We start from the raw sequence: 12,920 nt of genomic DNA, 5'->3' as shown, positions 1-12,920 counted from the left end.
CAGGTAACACACTGTGCTTGGATTGAGCTGCACCTTCAGCAGCAGGGAATGAAAATAAAGGGAAACCGTGGGCGAGCTCTCCAGGCCCCATTCTGGGACTCCGATAAGCAGGCGCCAGCCGGGAGGGGAGGCTGCACCCACACCAGGGACACCTTGCAGCCCTTTCTCTCCCCGCAAGTGCAGGTGGAATCCCCTCCTGCTGCTGGGGTGCGGGGCAGGCGGCTTTGGGGCCCCTCCCTCCGGTTTGTTTGGAGACAGAGGCACTGCTCCCGCCCCCACCCCTGCCTGAACTTTCCAGCAGCTCCAGGCTCTCTCCAGCCCCAGGAACAATTGGATCCTTTGTCTCCCCCCTTAATCTCCTGGTTAGGAATTAAAAGGGGGAGAAAAACAACAGCACAAAAGGCCCCTTTGCAAGGGCTGTGAGAAGAGCAGAACGGGGGACTCTGCCGCCCAGGAGTCTGCATGGGGCCACTGGGACCTCCTCCCCAGGAGACATGAGACCAACACACATGACCAGCCCCCACCGCCTCCCGCCTGCCCATGTTTCCTGCGCCTCTGCACAGCTGCCGCCATCCCATCCCTGACACGCCCATTCTGCCCAGTATCAAACCCACCCCGCTGCACGGGGCACCCGGGACCTGGCCCCTCCACCTCCCCTAGGGAGCAAGCGAAGGAATCTCCCTGCAGGCAGGAGCGGAGGGGCCAGGGATGGGTGGATTAACAGGCTGAGACAGCAGAACACGGAGCCAAGGTTTGAAGTTGACACACAAAACCACCGGGGTCCTGCTCAATGCAGCTGCTTCTGGAGATGGTTCTAGCAGCCCTGGGCCCCAACAAGAGGAACCAGCTCCTGGGCCTGTAGATTAAGGACAGCCCCATGCTGGCCCTTGGTCAACAGCCCCTGAGAAACCTTTCCTTGGAGAGTTGTGGGACATGGCAGGGCAGGCTCTGGTGTCACCCACTCTATCTCATTGGCAGGTATCCAGGTGATGGAGCACTGGGGCAGATGGGGCCAGTGCTGGGGGATGTACCAGCCTCTTGGGGTGATGGGGGGGGTACAGTACCAGCTAACACGACAGTCCCTGGGGGGCTGGGGGTGGCAAGCCTGGAGAAGGGCTAGGGCTGCAAGCTCAGCTTTGCCACTTTATACCTTGGTTCCCCCCCCTCCCCCCCCCCGCCTAGGTCGCTCTAGGGGGTCCAGCTCATCGGTTTCTATGGCAGCACAGCACAGCCTGGATTTTACTTCCCCAGTCTCCTGTTCCTACAAAGCTGCAGCTCGGGGGGTGAGCCTGCCCCTGCGCGGAGCAACCCCCGGCAGGGATTGTACTGAAACCGCCTAAGGTTACTGCACACAACTGCCGCAGCACCGTGGGGCCGGAGCTCAGGCCTAAACCCCCTCGCAGCTCCTCTTGGCATCAGAACAAGGTGCTCCAGGAATCAAATCCGTGCAGGATCGAGCAATTGCTTCTCCGCAGCCCCTGCCAAGGGCAGGCGGAACACAAAGCACCCCCCATAAGCTGGGGAGTGCCGAGAAGAGAAGGGGGACCTTGCCCCCGTCCCATCAGCCAGACTCTGGGAATTAGCACCCCTGCACACAGGACTGGGAGCCACATCCCAGGGTAGGGGACAGCCCGACTTTAAAAATCTTTCCCTAATTAAACAGAGCTTCTCTGTGGCTGTACAGCTGCAGCTCCCACCTATTGCTAAGGCATTTATCTGGAGCACCAAAGGCTGCCACTCGGCCTGCAGCAAGCCCCCAACGTAGGTGATTAGGTTGTGCAGGGCATGGCCGGGGCAGCACGAGGAGAGAGGATTCGGGCTGGGAGATGGGGCAGCCGGTGTTCCGAGAAGGGTTGGCCCAAACAGGGGCTGGGCCTGGAGCATCAGAGACGGCCCAGCGGTTAGAGAGCCATTGAGAATGCAGGGTCACCTGCTAACAAGCAGCAGGTCTCTCTCCTAGGAACTTCCTTTTGCCGCCTGCTTGGGGCTCTGTGCTCCTCCCTTTGCCTGGGGGCTCTGGTGGGAAGCAAGAATCCAGCAGACACTGGCTGAAATGGGGGCAGCACACCAGGGACAGTGAAGTGCAAACAGCAAGCAAGGAAGGACGCCAGAGCAGGACCACAGCTCCCTGGAGAGTGGCCTTGTGTTGAGCCCCCTCCACTACCCAGTCTCCCCCAAGAGCAGCCAGGCCAATAAACACACACAAACCAAGGAGCTCCATAGATTTCTTAAATAATTTAATTGAAAAAAGTATTTCTTTAAAAAATATTTCTACAAATGCATGATTGCATCATTTGTTTCTTTTTTTTTTTTTCTTCCTTTTTCACCATTAAATACATCTCAATATATAAAAAAGGTGGCAGGTACAGTACAGGAGAACCAGTTGGGAGGTGGGGGGACACACCGCCTGGAGAGACCTCCAAGCGTCACCAGGTGCAAACCAAGCTGTGCCGAAACGGGACTGGCCGGGGGCAGGCTGGGATACGAAACTCAGGGTCAGGACTGCTGCGGTTGTACGGGAGCGAGTCAGACTCAAGGCCTGCTGCCAATCAAACTTCAGGTAGGGAGTCACAGATACTGTCCCACTAGCTAGGGCTCCCACCCCATTAGAAGCGTGAGAGCTGGAGTGACGCGAGCAGCCGGGCTGTATGGCGGAGGAACATGGGCAGGTCAAGATAGCAAAGAGGATTACGGTGTTGGTCACTTTGTTTTAGAGCCAGTGGGAAGTAGTTTCTGCCTAGTTCGTAACAGGAGCGAGCGTAGCTAGCGTGAAGCTCAGAATTGGAGAGGACCAAGAACCGGTGGGCACTGAGGATGCACCGTGTTTGTTCTAGAAATGAATCTGAGTGCCAGGTGAACCATGGCCCAGACCAAGCTGGCAGGACTCACTGCCAGCCCCGCTGCAGAGGCGGCATGGGAGGATGAGGCAGGGATGCAGATCTCAGAGCTACAGCATGCAAAGACAGAAGAAGGGGTGACCAGAGTACAGGACTGGGGAGGGGAGTTGTCTGTATAGACTTGGTGCGAGAGGAGACGACTGTATAAGAAAAGGGGCTGATGGACAGAGCAGAAGTGAGGAGTGGAGACACAGCAAGTTCTCCTGATGGATCACTGTAGCAGTCAGGGCTGTGGAGTGAGCATTTGCTCTGCAGGGAACAGGGCAGCACACGACCGCCCAGAAAAGAAAGCTGAAGAGGTGGGGCAGGGGCTAGCGAAGACCAGAGGTGGCCGGAATGAGCCCACTCATTACAGGGAGCGGCTGACTGGGAAGAGCACTGGAGCTGCAGAGAACTGGGCCAAAATGCCAAGAGCTGCAGCGGGAGATTGAGCCAAGTGAACGGAGAACTGCAGCAGTGCACGCAGGGGAACAAGGTGGTGGGAGGAGGCGGCATGTGGGTCAGAGCCAGCAATGGCCTCTCTGTGGAAAGGGCACGAGACAATCATCTGGGCCAGGCATTAGTCTTATATTAGTTAGCTAGGGCACACTGTGAAGACGGGACCCAGGGCAGCAAGTGGGTGAGCACCAGGGAGACCATGTAGGGCACCGGAAGGGAGAGCCATTCAAGGTGGAATAAGGGACACTATGAAACAGAGGAAGATCTCTAGCTCTCAGCTTCTTCTGAGGCCTCTCTCCCTCCCCTCCTTGCTACTGCCTCTCTCTCTGCTGACTTGAGGGCTCAGTGCTTGGGGAGGGATCGGGCTGGGGGGGAGGCACAGCTGTGCAGCAGGCGTTCACCCCCTCAAGTCCGTGATCCCCACTCTGCCCTTCATGAGGGCTGCATGATCCCAGGCCCCCCCCCCCCCCAGCTCCCATCGGACACAGCACAGTGTGCCTGGAGAACGGAGCTCTCTGTCACATCATGGCTGCAGTGCAGGCTCTGAGGCGGTTCACTACTAGAGATACCAGGCTCCTGGCTGCCCAGATACCGTGTGTATCCGGGCTGTTAGCGTCCATCTCCGGAGGGGGTCGGGGGGGTGGGACTTCATGCGGATCAGCGGTTTCCATCTTAATTCACCCTTGACTGGAAGGGCGGCCCCAGGCAACGTGGTCCCCAAGACTCTGGCAGCTCCTTCTGGGAACTCCAAGGACGGGCACATTCCCAGGAGCGGGAAGCGGCAAACAGCCCCTGCTCTGAGGGAGGTGCAGGGAAAGAGACCAATCAACGCTAGTGCCTGCTTAACGGCTGGAGGAGTCGGTGCGGAGCACCCAGAGGAAAGGGACAAAGAGGCAAGATGCCTTTGTCAGAAACAAACCAGGCCACAAAGGAGCCTGGTTCCTTCCCTGGGCAGGCGAAGACGCTGATTGGACAGACAGGGATGGCGCCGTTGGAGAGCCCAACACACATGGCGCATTTCACGCCATTTTGGAAAGGATCCGCTTGCCCCGCTCCACCCCATGTGCTGACAGCTGCTGCTGGGAAGCCTGTTGCTAGGCAACTCTGGGCCCTCCGGCACTGGGCAGCGTTAAGCCAGGGGCGTATTCACCTCGGCAGCAGACCCATCTCACCCCGACAAGGCCCTGCTCTGGGCCAGGCTGTGAAACGGGGAGCGATCTCGTTTCAAAGCTGGGCCCCGGGTCAGGTCCGTCCCCCCCGCAACGTTGGCGGTGGTCGCAGTTGCAGAGCCCAGCCTCAGAGCGCAAATGAGCTTTTGAAGGAGTTTAAAAAAAAAGCAAAGCAAAATTAAATGGACGTTCGTTTCATGCCACACGGCATAGCCGGACTCAAGTCAGCTGCCTGATTCAGAGCAGATGGCGGTGGACCAGAGAAAGGAAGTGGAAGCAGTACAAAAACGGAACAGAACTACCTGTCCCACCCCTCACACCCTCCCAAGGAGCAATCCAGGACTCCCCCTGAGCTGAGACCTAACCTACGCAATATTTCCATCAGTGAGCGGGAGGGTTAAGAGCCAAGGTCTCTAATGAAACTCAGCTGACGGCGGTAAGGATCCCAAACGCTCAAAAGGACTGATTTAAAATATAGCCTGAGCTTGATAGAGCGAAGGAAGGGGCTAAAAAACAAAACCTGGAACGAAGTGCCACGCAACAGAAGTCAGACAAAGCAGAACAGGCCACAATCCTAGAGCTCGAGTGGGTCCCGCCGTGGAAGAACTGACGCTATGGAACTGCCTCGTTGAGCTGTAGGACAGAACGTCACACACAAGAGGAGGGAGGGGATCGTCCAGCCCAACAGGGTGGACCAAGGGCGCTATTCAACCTTGCATTCGGTTCTGGACAAACTGGGGAGAGTTCAGAGCACAGCGACACGTGATTAAGGTTTGAGGAGTGCCAGGGTGATGCCCCCGCATTATTCAGGCCGGACAAGATGATCCTGGCCCCTTCGGGCCTGGATCTCCAGAAAGCTAGGATCTGAGGAAGACCTGAGAGAAAAGGCAGGAGATTCAGACTGGTGGGAGGAGAACCATCCACATCAAGAGATGTCAGAGAGGAGCAAGCCCAGTCGCACTCACTAGGCTCCACAGACCCACCGGGCAGAAATGGGCTTGAACTGCAGCAAGGAAAACCCAGGTTTCCATCAAACTATTGGCACACCGCGCGTGTTGATGCCAGCCCTAGAGCTTTCGAAGGCTATGGGGGACACTCCTCTCCCAAGGATGGTGCAGGGATCGTCAAGTCAGCAGTGCCACAGTGCAGAGAGGCAACTAATAGAGAGGCCAAGGTTATGATGCGACAGACATCTCCACCAGAGAATGAATGTCCGCCCAGGCACTCCCAGCACGAGGCATGGGCCAGCAGCCAACCGCACCCAACGCTGGGCAAAATGAGCTTTGGGTTCTCCAAGTTCTGGCTGCTAGGAGAGCAGAGTGAAAGGGTATAGAGACAGGACTCCCTGTGAAGGGCAGGGAAAACCCGTGAAGAGCCATCTAACTCCCAGCCTTCTATGGTGTTTGGGCAGAAGTAGCTGGCTCCGGCTCAGCCTGCCGGGGAGCTCTCGGGGAAGGGCGTTTGCCTTGAACAGCTTCATCTCCCGCTGTTTGAAGTCACCGTGTTTCTCTAGCAGCCATCTTGGCAGCTGTCCCACATGGGAGGTGGCCAGGCTAGGCAGATTTCAATTTGTATTTGGTCGTCACTTCGACTGATAATATCCAGGTTTCTTTTGAAACTTTTTTCCAACTTATCAATTTAAGTTTTCACAGCTGGGGGAGAGAGAGAGAGACAGAGAGAGAGAGTGTGTGTGTGTGTGTGTGTGTGTACGTGTGTGTGTACATCACATCTCAAAATACAGGGCATAAACACCCTTAAATCGAACTCCAATGAGTTCTCAAGCAGCATTTTCCTATTGCCTATCTGTAAATTGCCATTTAAATGGAAATATCTCTCTCTCTGGTCTGCGTCTGTGCGGTGAAATTGATGTTCACTGCCAATAAACATCTAATCCTTCCAAGCCTAGAGGTGGCTGAGGATCAGGCATGAATTTTATAGCTGAGTCACGGGCGTAGCTAGTTGCTGCACGCCACCCGAGTTGTCCTCTCCTTACGCTGGGCTAAGTAGTCCCAAGGGAATGTTGGGATGCTGGAGGACTGAAGTTCTCCAGCGAAGAGCAAAGGTGGGTGGAAGATGGTCTCTATCAGCTCTCTCCCTGGGGGAGCCCAGGGGATTTGTCAGTCTAGAAGGGTTATCAGCAAGAGTGGCCAATAGACAGGATAGAACGGGGCCTGGCTCAGCCGCCAGGAAAGTCAGACAAGCCCAGCCAGCCTGGGCGGTTTCTCCAAATTTGGGGTTGGGCCCAGGCAGAGCTCCTGGCACCGGCAACAGAGGCTCTGCTCCCAGCCCGCTGGCTGCACCCGCTCGGCTGGTCGCGCCTGGCTTGGGCTCTAGGTTTGTTTTGCACAGTTCGGTTCAGGCTGAGAGGGTTAGAAACCAGCACCATATAGTACCCTACGTGTAGCTCTTTGTGGCCAAGCCAGTGTGACCCTTAAGCCCAAGCTCCACTTCCTGCTAGCCCTCACTCCCTATGCAGCCAGGGGACAGTACCCTTCTCCTTGCCCTTAGAACTCCTATAGGGCAAGGCTCCGTAGTAAGCATTGCGGGGAGGAAGGGCAGGGAGAGGGGAGGGGGAGCTGGTGGGTTTGTGGACACAGCTGAGGAAGTGGCTAAGACCCTGTATGACCATCATGGCATCGGGTGGTAGGACAGCAACGCCTGATTTGGCAGGGAAGGGGGTGATACTAGTGAAGCCAGCCCTTCTGCCAACTCCCTGTGATATTTACAGCCAGGGGCCGGAGCACAGGGCTGGGGGCAGGGAAGGACCATGCCCCGTGCTCCAGGAGGGGGAGAGCACTACACCTGTACAAAGGAAGGAATGGGCTTGTGCTCCGTGTCTCTTGGGTTCTGTACAGCGGCAGAGACTAAGCGAGCGAAGGAAACTCAAGTAAAATTCTTATTGCCTTTATTCTGCCCGTGCCCTCACCCAGCCGGCCAGCACACACGCACACACATGCACGCACACACGCTCGCGCTGGGACTCTCCCGCTCGCTCGGGAAGAGCCGAGCGGCCAGGAAGAGTCAAAGAAGCAGAAGTGAGAGTCTTTTGGCAGCAATCACAGCGGGTGTCAGGAGAGGCTCTGCAGAGATGGCCGCGCTCTGACAAGACCCGCTCCTTCTGCATAAAACATGAGACTGGGGAGAAGCCAGGCTCTTCAGTCAGCTCGGCCTGGCCTCCCCGCCGCCTCTCCGAACTCTGGCTGAGCAGGAGCAAGGCTGCCTTTGCTCCCCTGGTCCCTGTGCAAACTCGCGCTGATGGCCTTTCTCCGCAGTCCAGATTCGGCCATAAAACAAAGAGGGACGAGAGATCTGGAGTTGGTATGTCCAACTCCCTGCATAGTAATCTCACTGGGTTCAGATTCCGGCATCCAGAGCCAAACGGACCGATACCCTCCCTTCCGACACATTCCAGTGCAGATCCCTGTATGGGGGCAGCAGGGGGACATGATTGTCTGGGGCTGCACAGGAGAAGGCCAGGCTGGACCCCGCTCCATGCCCTTCACGGTCGTGCAGCTGCTGTGTATGCTTGTATCCCCACAACCCCCTCTCCCTCGCTAGGCCAAGAGCTTGGGAAAGCGCCCGCAGCGTCTCCAAAAGGCGCGTAGCAGGAGGAGAACGTTTGCGACTTCGGGGTTAAAGAAATCCAAGAAGCGGAACAACTCCTGAACCCACGGCACTGCGAGCAGCGGAGATGGGGCAGGAAGAGGGGGTGAAGTCTTCATCCGATAATCTGTCTTCAATATGAAGACTGCATCGCCGGCTCCGTTCCAAACACAAACACAAGGCTGGTCTCCCTCTCGGCCCAAGTGCCTTGGATTCAGGGAGGCGTGTCCCATCCCGTGTGACTGTCAGAGGCCGAGAAGCTCCACGCAAAGGGGAAACAGGAAGCCGGGTTGCACCGCAAACTAGAATCTTATCGACAGATTCCCTCAGTCCATTCCAGTCCCAAAATTTCCTGCGGTCAAACCTGAACCGGGAGCGTCTGGTTCATTTGCAGCCTCATGTCCTGAATACTGCTCAGGATCTTCTTCTGATGTCCTGCGAGCGTCACCCCTATCCTGAGCAGGTCTCTGAAAGGACAAGAGGAGACAGAGCTCGTAACAAGTCTACACACCCCTTGGAGAACCCTGTGCAGGGGCATTTCCGCTGCAGCATTAACCACTGGCTGATGGAGCAGACAGATATTCCCCAGCTGTGATTAGAGGGGCCCAGAACTCGGCAGCAGAAATCCTTTAATGCCTCTTGGCCTCCTGGCCAGACACAACAACAATCTAGTCAGGGCCTGCCCCCGCCCCTGGCTTCGTATGGATCCCCTCCACCCCCAGCCATGCACTTATCTGCGTCTACTTCTCATGGCCACTTGGGGTACATCTCCACTGCAACGAATCTCAGAGCCTAGGTCGACTGACTCCGGCTCGTGGGGCTCAACCGAGCTACGTACACGTTTGGTCTAGGGCTGGAGCGTGGGCTCTGAGACCTGGCTTAAGAAGCTACTTAATTCTGAGAGCAGAGGTGCTGGACACTGATCACAGAGCTTTCCCAGCCCAAGAGGGAAAACTCGGGCACACGTCATTGTTCTTGGGCAGGAGGTGTCTGCCATCATTGCTGCTGAGTGCTCTTCCTCCCAGGCCCAGCTCCCAGCCCCACTCACTCTGCTGTCATCTGCGCCACCAGGTCGAAGGATGCAAATCCAGCGTTGACAAAGCTCTCCTTGTACCGTCCCATTTTGATGGCGTCGAGCCAGTCGCCCACGGTGGTGAAGGTGGTGTAATCCGGCACGGTGCGGTCCAGGAGTGGCTGGGACACGCTGCGGGGACAAGAGCAAGCCCAGAGTTAATGCGGGGGGGGAATACAGGGTGCCGTTGGGCTGGGGTAGGTACAGGCCTCTGCCCGGCACCGGTGGATCATGGGGTTCCCCCCTGCGCTGTCTCCACCTGAAGCCCTCTAGGTTCTAGCTCAGCCAATGCCTTGCCCATGCAAAGCAGATTCCCCAGCATTCCCTGCACTACAAAGGGACGAGAGGCCTGGCGGGGTCGGTACCGGAGCAGGGAGGGGAGGGCACTGACCCGGACTGGACGGTGGCGATGACCTTCAAGCTGGCTGCGTTCCGGATGAGCTTGTCCAGCGTATTCACTATCTGTGCAAACTTGGGCCGTAGGTTGCGGTCACGCACCCAGCAGTCCAGCATGAGCTGGTGCAGCGCCGTGGGGCAGTCCATGGGCGGCGGCAGGCGGTAATCCTGCTCCACCGCGTTAATCACCTGCCAAGACACACAGGCACACAGGCGCTCAGAGCGGCCGTGAGTCAGCCAGGCGGCCAGGCCCCCTGGCGCCGCCACAGCCCGGCTCCCGCCCGTGGTCACACTTACGTCCTGGTTGGACATGTCCCAGTAGGGCCGCTCCCCATAGGACATCACCTCCCACATGACGATCCCGTAACTCCACACGTCGCTGGCCGAGGTGAACTTGCGGTAGGCGATGGCTTCCGGAGCCGTCCACCGGATCGGGATCTTACCACCCTGTGGGGAGAGACGCTTAATTCCATTATTTAGTGCCTACCTCAGGGCTCCCCCGCGGCGCCTGCCCTCCGCAGCAGGGCAGAGGGTGCCGACGAGAATCTCACATACCAGCGAGCTGGTGTAGGTGGGGTCCGCGGGGTCGTCCTCCAAGAAGCGTGAGAGCCCGAAGTCCGACACCTTGCACACCAGGTTGCTGTTGACAAGGATGTTGCGGGCGGCCAGGTCCCGGTGCACGTAGTTCATCTCCGCCAGGTACTTCATGCCAGCCGCGATGCCACGCAGCATCCCCACCAGCTGGATCACCGTGAACTGCCCGTCATTCAACTGCCAGCAGACAGAGGGGAGTGATCAGCGGGGTCTCGAAGGTGAGCCCTTCTTTCCCTCCTTTCACAGGGAGCTTGGGGAGGGGTTCTGATCTCCCCCTGGAATGAACCTCTAACACCCCCACTGCAGGAAAGGGAAGTGTGTGTGTGTGGGGGGAACCCTAACACACTATTACTCTCCTCTGTAAGGTGCCACCCACTACCCCCACACCGTGCTCCTCCAATAGGGCACCTCCTCCCCATCCCAACGCTTAAAGCCTGGGGGCGTCAGTGTGAGACACAGGGAAGCAAAAGACGGGAGCAGAGAGTTCAGAGCAGAGGGCTGCCCAGCCAGAGAGAGAAAGAGAGTGGAAGGGGAGCGATTCCATCCCAGCCTCCTGTCCTCCTACCCCCTGTGGCACAGTCTGCCCCGGCCCGAGACGGCGCCTCACCCGGAGGAAGGAGTCCAGGGCGCAGTTCTCCATGAACTCCGTGACGATCATGACCGGCCGGCTCTTGGTCACCACGCCCTCCAGGTGGATGATATTGGGATGGTCAAATTGTCCCATGATGCTGGCCTCGCTCAGGAAGTCCCGCCGCTGCCGCTCCGTGTAACCCACTTTCAGGGTCTTGATGGCCACAAAGATCTCCCGCCGGCCCGGCAGCTTCAGACGGCCCCGGCAGACCTCCCCGAACTCCCCTGCAGGGGAAGAACAGCAGAGGAGTTACAGACAGAGAGAAGCCACTGGCAGCCCCACCACATGAGCCGCACCCGGTCAGGTGACTTGCCTGCTCCAATCACTTCCTCGATCTTGACGCAGGAGATGTCGATCTCTTTGGCAAACTCCCGGACCGCCTCGTTGGGGTCCTCGTAGGTGAAGGGGTCAATGTAAACCTTCATTCCGGGAGTGACTGCGAGAGCAGAGCAATTCAGGCCCAGTGTGAGGGCACAGTACCAGCAACACCCCTCACCCCGACCTACAGCGTTATAGGACGTCCCGGGGCCCAGGCCAGGAACCCCAGCACCAGACACAAAGCCCCCACAACAAAGGAAATCATCCCAGTCTCACTGCCCTGCACACACCTGCAAGGGCCGGGCCACACTCATACTGTTGCAGCATGCGTTAGGGCCTGGGGTCATACTCACTGTATTGCTGCAGCTTCTCCGTGTACTCCGAGTCCGTACTGCTCCGCTGCTTCCTGCAGAAAGGAGACAAGAGCCATTTCAGGACAGTCCATGCCTGCTGGGTGCCGAGGGGGCCACAGGGAAGTCCGCAAGCCAGTGGCAGAGCAGATGCACCGCACTGCTCCGGCACTACACAGTGCCAAGGTCAGCACCTTTCCCCCCCCCTTCTCCCTGTACCGTCACCCTCAGCCTAGAAGCAGGACATGGGCACGAACTGCTGGAGGGGATGTTTGGCTCTGGGCTCGGCTGCCCTGATTCACACAGGCTCAGAGGCCTTGCAAGGTTTGCAGCGGGCAGGGCGAGATCTCACAGGTGCACAGGGCGTGTCATGAAGCCGGCTCCACCCGAAGGCCCAATGAGGGCTGCGGTGGTAGAGGTAGGTTGAAAGCTGGCTCAGGTTGGGGGCGGGTTGCTAGTTGCGTCAAACCTAGTTTGCATCTGATGGCCTCTAACTGAAGAACGAAGCCGTGGGGAGGAACGCTCACTGCCACGCTCCATTGGCGCAGACCAGCTGCCCAGGGAGGCCAGGTGAGAGCCATGAGGTTTGGAAGGGGCACCTTGCTCGGCTGATGTTCCCCGACAGGACATCCTCCCCTGCCGGCTTAACACCCCTCTAGCACCACATGCAGAGGACAATGGAGCCGGACGGGCCTGGAACAATGGTTATTTTAGTGCAGCGGGAACTGCTCTGCTAGAACCCCACGCAGACACTATGCTCCGGGAGCACGCTGCTCTGCCCAGCCACAGCGGTGGAGCAGTCCCGGGTCTGGAAGGCCCCAGCCCCCTCACTCCAGAACCCGGCATGCAGATGGGTATTTGCCTTAGAACACAGGAGGGCAAACGCCAAACACTGCAGTGGGGACGAGGCCCCGTGGGACTCCTAGCCTGGGGCTCGCACCCTTTCCTCCGACTCCCCCCGAGCTGGTACCTGAAGCAGACAATAGCAATCACCACCACAGCGATGACAAAGACCAGGCCTGCGGTGGCTGAACCCACGATCAGGGGCAACTCCTGGAAGCTCTTCCCGCTGGAGCCTGTGGGAGACACGGGAAGCCGATCAGAACGAGGGGCTGAGCCGGGGAGTGGGATGGGAGGGGGAAAGGGGGCCCAGTCCCAGCGCATACCGTCTTCTGCAGGTGTCTGGAACTCCACGGGGAGGCTGTACTGGCCGTAGCCAGCCACAGTGCGGGCCCGAACCTGCACTACATACAGGGAGTTGGCCGTCAGCCCATCCAGCCGCACCGTGTTCTGCTGGCTGGTGACTGTGTTCGCGATGCCGTCACTCTGGCCCTGCTGTGGGGCAGGAAGATCGGGGTCATTTACAGCGGTTATCACACTCCCAAGCCCCATCCTACCCCCTGCACCGGGGCGACCTCTAACACCCGTGCGCGTCCCGCAGGCAGCAGGGCT

The 12,920-nt window shown here is 58.3% G+C and overlaps 1 protein-coding gene across 3 annotated transcripts in view; it reads right to left on the bottom strand.

The window, feature by feature from the left end:
• Positions 1–7,392: 7,392 nt before the first annotated feature.
• The window catches only part of EPHB3 (EPH receptor B3), a 58,144-nt gene continuing 52,616 nt past the window's right edge, over positions 7,393–12,920 (bottom strand). For 2 of the 3 annotated variants that reach the window (XM_054039378.1, XM_054039376.1), the window contains exons 7-16: positions 12,635–12,803; positions 12,439–12,544; positions 11,472–11,524; positions 11,114–11,236; positions 10,777–11,024; positions 10,131–10,346; positions 9,873–10,037; positions 9,571–9,764; positions 9,156–9,311; positions 7,393–8,574 (exon numbers count right to left, since the gene is read on the bottom strand). In XM_054039378.1, coding sequence (XP_053895353.1) covers positions 8,466–8,574; positions 9,156–9,311; positions 9,571–9,764; positions 9,873–10,037; positions 10,131–10,346; positions 10,777–11,024; positions 11,114–11,236; positions 11,472–11,524; positions 12,439–12,544; positions 12,635–12,803 — 1,539 coding nt within the window. In that variant the 3' untranslated portion in view covers positions 7,393–8,465. The remainder of the gene's footprint in view (positions 8,575–9,155; positions 9,312–9,570; positions 9,765–9,872; positions 10,038–10,130; positions 10,347–10,776; positions 11,025–11,113; positions 11,237–11,471; positions 11,525–12,438; positions 12,545–12,634; positions 12,804–12,920) is intronic. The other variant, XM_054039377.1, reaches the window with a different exon arrangement.

Source organism: Malaclemys terrapin, chromosome 9, assembly GCF_027887155.1.
Source record: "Malaclemys terrapin pileata isolate rMalTer1 chromosome 9, rMalTer1.hap1, whole genome shotgun sequence".
NCBI classification, from domain to species: Eukaryota; Metazoa; Chordata; order Testudines; family Emydidae; genus Malaclemys; species Malaclemys terrapin.
This window is presented reverse-complemented; position numbering and strand designations above follow the sequence as displayed.